This window comes from Nicotiana tabacum, chromosome 10 (assembly GCF_000715075.1).
Source record: "Nicotiana tabacum cultivar K326 chromosome 10, ASM71507v2, whole genome shotgun sequence".
Lineage (NCBI taxonomy): Eukaryota > Viridiplantae > Streptophyta > Magnoliopsida > Solanales > Solanaceae > Nicotiana > Nicotiana tabacum.
This window is the reverse complement of record NC_134089.1, coordinates 129944713-129951743: the sequence shown is the minus strand read 5'-3', so window position 1 is coordinate 129951743 and position 7031 is coordinate 129944713. Positions and strand designations below refer to the sequence as shown.

At 32.8% G+C, this 7031-nt stretch overlaps 1 protein-coding gene across 1 annotated transcript; it reads right to left on the bottom strand.

The window, feature by feature from the left end:
- Positions 1–220: 220 nt before the first annotated feature.
- LOC107784623 (protein LIGHT-DEPENDENT SHORT HYPOCOTYLS 10-like) lies at positions 221–5148 on the bottom strand. The gene is made up of 2 exons (XM_016605781.2): positions 4485–5148; positions 221–516 (listed from the first exon to the last, which is right to left on the bottom strand). The coding sequence occupies exon 1, from the start codon at positions 5078–5080 to the stop codon at positions 4547–4549; it is 534 nt and encodes a 177-aa protein (XP_016461267.1). The 5' UTR covers positions 5081–5148; the 3' UTR covers positions 221–516; positions 4485–4546.
- Positions 5149–7031: the final 1883 nt, after the last annotated feature.

Below are 7031 nucleotides of genomic sequence, written 5' to 3'. Positions count from 1 at the left end.
GAATCGTCGAACTCGAGGCCTCCGCTTACTAAGCGGATGCTGTTGCTCTCTTATTTCAGTTCGAAACAATCGATATCTTGTTTCAGTATTACAAGTGAATTTGCTATAAAATTCAAATATAGCTACGAACGGTAAATTTCTGAAAGTATAACTACGAACAATAACTATAGTATGTGTACCGTAATTTTTCCGAGAATAAACTACGTACTGCACGGTAGAATTTGGATCCAAAACTGAGAAAAGCTGCACTGGCAAATGGGAAAATCACTTGTACAAAAAGTTTTATGATCTTACAAACTTACAAGAGATAATTTACGATTCACTAATAGCTGGGAATATGGGCTAAGTTCGCCAGAAAATAATAGTGGATTACTTAATAGTTGTTTAAAGGAAAGGCCCTTAAACAATACTAATACTTAATTAGCAGAGAAAGGAAAGGGGCTTATAACCAAATTGTTGACATAATACAATTCTTCCAGAGCTACATAGCAAACCGCTTAATTGTTCAGCAATATCCTGCTCATGAAGCGTACAGTCATCAGTTCTATTCTCTAGAAATATATTTCAAGGATTAGAGTATTTATAATATGAACGTTATCTGCCTTACACAAATTAAAAATGTGCATGTATAATTATGTCAAAAGAAAAGATAGAAACAATATAAACGTATAATGTAATCATTAATGTTGAGTCGGTTTTGATTTCTAGTTAATCAGAATATAAGAATTCAATACATATAGATAAAGTAAGAAGGAGAGTTCCTCTATGAAACATCAAAGGCGATACTAGAAATGTATCCTTAATTAAAGAGCACAAATTAACACTCCCAGTCTTCTACTTGTAAAAGCCTATTTTAAGCATAGGGAAAGGAAAAACAATAGTCTCGTCTGTTGAGCCGAGGGTCTCCTGAAAACGGCTTTCCTACCCCCGGGACAAGGGTAAGATCTGCGTACACTCTACTCTCCCTGGACCCTACTAGTGAGATTCTACTGAGTTGTTGTTGTTGGAAAGGAATATCAATACTGAACCTCGCGGCATAGAAGCACTAGAAGGGTGAATGGTTAAGTTACACTTAGGTAACTGATAGATATAATGTTCTACCTTCTTCAATCTCTAATCATGAAATTAATAATATTATACTGCAAAGTTGATCTAATTTTACCAATATAGCCACTTATACATTAAAATATACTTAGATTAAATAGAAATAAATTCATCTTATTGGCAGTGTATATAGCTCCCATCTTTTCAGATCTTCTTAGATACTAAGTTATACAATAAAACAACAATATATATTTCAGTATCAAACAAGTTGAGTTGTCTATACATATCTTTACTGACCGTGTAACTCATTTAAATAACCTATACTTAAGTTATATACTTACATGAAAAACGAAGAAACTACAAGCGTGGACGCTAACATGACAATTAAATTTTCTAGATTGATTCCTTTAACTATATAGACACACATACACACTCCAAACATTGATGAGTTTAACAAATATTCAATCATTTTTTCAAAACCAGAAACAAACATGCATCAACCATAAAATCAACACTAAGTGGTCGTTTGGTTACCAAGATAAGAATATTAATTTAGAAATAGAACTTGGGATTGTATTTATCCCATACTTGATTTGGGTATTAATTAATTTCGGATAAAATTTTGTATTAAATTTGTGGGATTAACTATCTTATATATAGATGAGATAGCTAATCCCATGAAATATCCTTGTTTATATCCCACCATTGTAATAAACAACCCCTAAGGGGTTTTTGGAATGATGGATAAGCAAATATAATCCTCGGATAAAAATTTAGCACCACCTTATTTCTTATTTGGTTACTAATCTTGAGATAAGTTATCCCGAAATTAAACATAATACCAGGATAACTTATACCTGCCAGAGGATGAAATAATAATCCCATGATAAATTATCTCAGGATAACATAGTAACATTGAAATCCCATGATTAACACAACACCAAACAATCAATAACAAATAATACGAGAATAACTAATCCCATCATAATAAATTTCAACTAATCTCATCATAACTAATCCCAACATAACTTGTCTTCAGACCAAATTATCCCAAAGATTAAAAACAACACTAATAATTATATGCTGTAGACTTTTTAAACTTTGTGAAAAAGAGAATGTACGACTATCATTTAAACCAGGAAAAATGGTCAAATTTACCCTTTTACATTCGAATATTATCTACATTTAACCTTCACTATATTTGTTGAATCTCATTTTAAGTGATTAAATGCACGAGCACTCAGAGATTTTCGTGAATATATTCCTCGTATTTTTGTGTGTGTGTGTGTGTGGAGTTTGCTTATGTTTGGCGAAAATAGGAATATGTCATAGTACATCATTATTTTTTTAGGAGGAAAATTTTCATTGTGGATCTCAAATTAATATTCCTCAAAAATAAATAAATAAATATATATATATATATATATATATATATATATATATATATATATATATATATAGAATTCACAAAAATCTCTGAATGCTCATGCATTTAATCAATTAAAATGAGGGTCAACAATAAAAGAATATCACCTATTATTCCTACATGTTCCATTAGTAACATTTCCTTGCTTACTCTATATTTTGCTTATGTTTAATCTTTTATGATTAGTTACATTCGCCTATGGATTAACCTATTATCATCACCTTACCATTTTGTGAAATTAAAAAGAAGGGTAACTAAACTAAATAACCCCACATTCTGTCCAGTATTCTTATTGTTACTACATAAAAAAACAAGAGATGAGCTACCTGTTTCCATTTTGAATGTCAATGAACAATATGAAGCAGAAGCAAACAGATGACAAAAAATGCAGCAAACGACCAACAGTATCGATATTGGCGAAAATAGGAATATGTCATAGTACATCATTATTTTTTTATGAAAAATATGTGTATATAAGAGCATTCTGACAAAGAAAGAATAAGTGTGACCCCCCACAAAGATCCAATACAAACAGTGAGCAATCTTGTAAAGATACAAAAGGACAACTAAACTATGAAAGATTCAAATCTCAAAATTGTCCTTGCATTAATAAGGTGATCTATCAGTGCGCCCTTATAGGAATATTAATATTTAGTATTTTAATGTTACCAAGAAGTTGAAGGAATATCTATATATATTATATTGTTTCTCGTACATAAGAAAGATTCGTAATCATGATTTTGCGGATTTAAAAATCCAATGTAAAACTTACTTTTTTATAAATTAACAAGAATTATTATCCATGGTTGAGTAAATTATTATACATTGATTGATTCAGGTGTAGGACATTAATTACTACTATATATATAATTATCTATTCTAGGATGATACTGCTAAACTGCAAAAGCGTATGCTTCCTCAAATGACTATATGTGGGGTGCACAAAATCTGCAGAATCCGAAAAGAATATAAACAAGTTGAAATTAAAGGGTGACAAATATTAAAACCAGGAATAGTTACTACGTCCAAATACTACAGAAAACTTTGCATTCTTGAGCTAATTAGCTGTTACCAAAGTTAGAGAAGAGGACGAGCCAGTTCTTCATTCATGTCAGTCAAATTTATGTTCCACAAATCTTGTTTTCATGAAGGTAAATGGGGTTATTAATTTGGAGAGTGTTATCGGAATTCTGCTTGATATGCTTAGATTTCAAATTTGCAAGTGTAGTTTTAATATTTTAAAACGTTCACTTCGATCCAATAGAGATTCAATCATATTTTTGCCATTTTCATCCAGCATTTCTAGGGTTTGAGGTAAAGGGCTAAATATTTCCTGCTTTCATCAATTGAAACTCACGAGTTAAGATTGTAAAGGAATGTAGACTCTACTTTCCCCCACCAAGTTTTCTTATCATCATTTCGGGTTTTGATAAACCCAGTCTAACAGTATAAACCATTCCTTAAGATCATTGAAACCATTCCTTAAGATCATTGAAACCTAGTGTTCAACATAAAGTAAGTTTGTCCTTTTGAACAAAAACTTTAATTATACCCCTCTCATAAGTTTGAAGGAAGACTTTATATAAAAGTCAAAGAACGATCTTGTTTCAACCATCATATAGTCAATCTAAAAAATCCTACTTGTACTAGTTTTTGTTATATTTTTTCACCTTTGGATCTTGCCTTTTGATGTAAAGATACTGAAAGTATGCCTCTTTCCCTCAATATATAGAGGTATCGGCCTAGTCCCTTACGTCTCCTTGTAACTTTGCATATAGTTTAAATATGATTTATTAGTAAAGTCGAGAAGAGAGAGGCCAAAGATTATATAAGAGCACAAGAGGCAGATTTGATTGGCTTGGCGAAAACCAAAGTGATGAGTGGAAAGGCAGCCAGAGTTACAGATGCTTGGGAAAGAGAAAAAAATTTATACCCTTCGTAGTGTATTAACTAAGCACTCAAGTAAAGAAAATTAGCTAGCACAAGAAATTTAGTAGTGTTTGAAAGATCTTACCATTGGGAAGAAGCAGGCAATAGGCAGAAATCCAATATATATATATATATATATTAATTGGATCAAGAAAATGGGTGATGAGAAGAAGTGGAATCATCATCTCCTTTGCTGTCACTGGTACCACCAATCTTCTTCTTTTTCTTCTTGTACGGAATGCCACGTGCCTTAGATTGACACTCTTTCACTTCTCTTAGATAGACCCGAATAGCACCGCTGGCAAATGGATTTGTCTCAGGCGAGCCGCCGTTCTCTTCATAGGCGGCTCGAAGCCGTCCTATGAGAGCGTCAAGGCTTCCCCACGCTTGTCTTAACGGACAAGTACAGGGAGCTGGTGGCTCGGGCTGTCCATAAAAGATGCAACCTTGTAAGTGAACCTTAGTTTTCCCGAACTGGTCTAGATATCGGAGAAACTCTAGGACATGGTTGCTATTACATTGGGATATGGAAACTGGTGGCCTTTGATTTCTCAAGTACTGACCGAAAGTGTTCCAATCTCGTCGTTTTTGAGACTCGTATCGACTCAGTGTGGCTGGTTGATCGCCTGGGGATCTTGATGATCCCTCAACCAATTCTTTCCCTCTATCAAAATTTGACATGTTTTTAGTAGAATTGAAGTAGATTGTGATTGATCGATTTTTGTAGCCAAAAATGAGGCAACTATTGAAAAGCTAAGGCAAAGGTTAAAAGAACAGGAGAAAATGGGGGATGAAATCACATCAAAGGACCTACTGATTTGACAAGAAATGGGCCACATGAATGTTGCTTTCTTCTTCTCTTTTCTTCGTATGTTTTTTGCCTTTATAATTTCGTTTACATTACCGTTAATTATACGTTTTTCTTAATAAGATACAATTATTGATGTCATTCTATTCAACATTATCCCCGTCAAAATATAATCTCCATTAGTTTCTTCCATAGAAGGATAGTGACTTGGTAATTGACGAGCGCAAAATACAACATGAAATTAATTCTCGTTAATCCAAGATAATATAGTAAAATATAGTCTCCACAGAGACAGAATTTAAACAATGTTCGGGTAATTTCTACTTATTTACTATTCAAGATAATTAATACTTGATTTGAAGTGATTACTGACTACAATTAATTGGAGTACTAAATCAACATTACTACTTATTGGACTTGCTCACAGAGAGTGAGAGTTGAACTAAAACGGATTGTAGGCCAAAATGAGAAATAAGGGTCACAATAGGATATGTATAAGCTAGTTGTTCGGGATCTTACTCTATTTAAATTCACTTCTAATGTTCTAATGATTTTCACGAATTCACTCGATGATTAGCTTAAACGTAAGGTCAAGATTCCTCTCGATTAAATCTGAACTCTACAATAGAAATAATTAATATGAAGCACTGTGGAGATATGCAAGAACACATTAGTGGACTAGTCTTTAGGAAAACTTCTATCGAATATTCTCCTAATTTGGTTTAATCAATAATTTAAGAAGCTCTCTCGATTACTTAGAAGAATTACCAAATTAAACCAACCCAGATAATGCAAATTTAATCACCAAATATTTCTCTTTAGATTAAATAAACTAGTGAATAAATTTACGAAAAATTCAAAGCTCTATAAACGAATTCATGCAATTGAACCAAAGTTAAATCCACAAATATCAATCAAACACCATATCCGTCAAACCTTATAGTAACTTACTCCCTAACGGTGGAGAAAATCATCATAATTGAGATTAAGAATATAAAAAAACATCAAAGATAATTTTACGATACAAATTTCCGTTTTGCACCGATTGTTGGCAAGAGAATTGATGAAATCTTGTGTCTTCAGGTTGTGATAGCTCTCCACAATTCCCCTAGGCCGAATCCCTGCAAAAACGTGTTTACAGTATATTTATACCAAGTAGAAACGGGCCCGAATAAAATTACCCTCTCTGAATCTAAGTGAAAAAAGTTGGGCATTATTTTATACTACCCTCTCTGAGCTAATTTTTTCACTTGCAGGAATTTTGCACTAGCGCCCGCAGCCCGCGGCACGGTAATGCATTTTTCTCAGAATATGATTTTTTCTCAATTTTTGACATTCATACTTGATCATCGACCTCCGAACGCGATCCCGATTTAATCCCTTGAACTTTTATTAAGACTTCAAAGCTCCCAATCATCCAACTTAGCTCCAACATCGCTCCTTACGCGAAGTCATCTCTACAAAGCATAATACATATAAGAAGTACAAAGTACTATTTAGGCTCAAATACAATCAAAGTATAGTAATTAGAGTGCAAATTATATAATAAAAAACGTGATACCATAAGTAATCCCATTTTCCCTCGCTATATTTGCATAGTCTAGTAAGCTTGAAAAGTACACATATACATGTGTATCACAATGTAACTGGCGCAAACGTTTTTGACCCTACGTATATAATTATTTGACCAGTTAAAGGAAACAATTCTTAAAAATAAATAACATGAGAAGACTATTTCAAAACCAATAACAATTATTGGTGCGCTTGGGAAAATATTCTTTAACATGATCTTTATCTTGACTAGGTTAGTGGAAGGTTGGATAT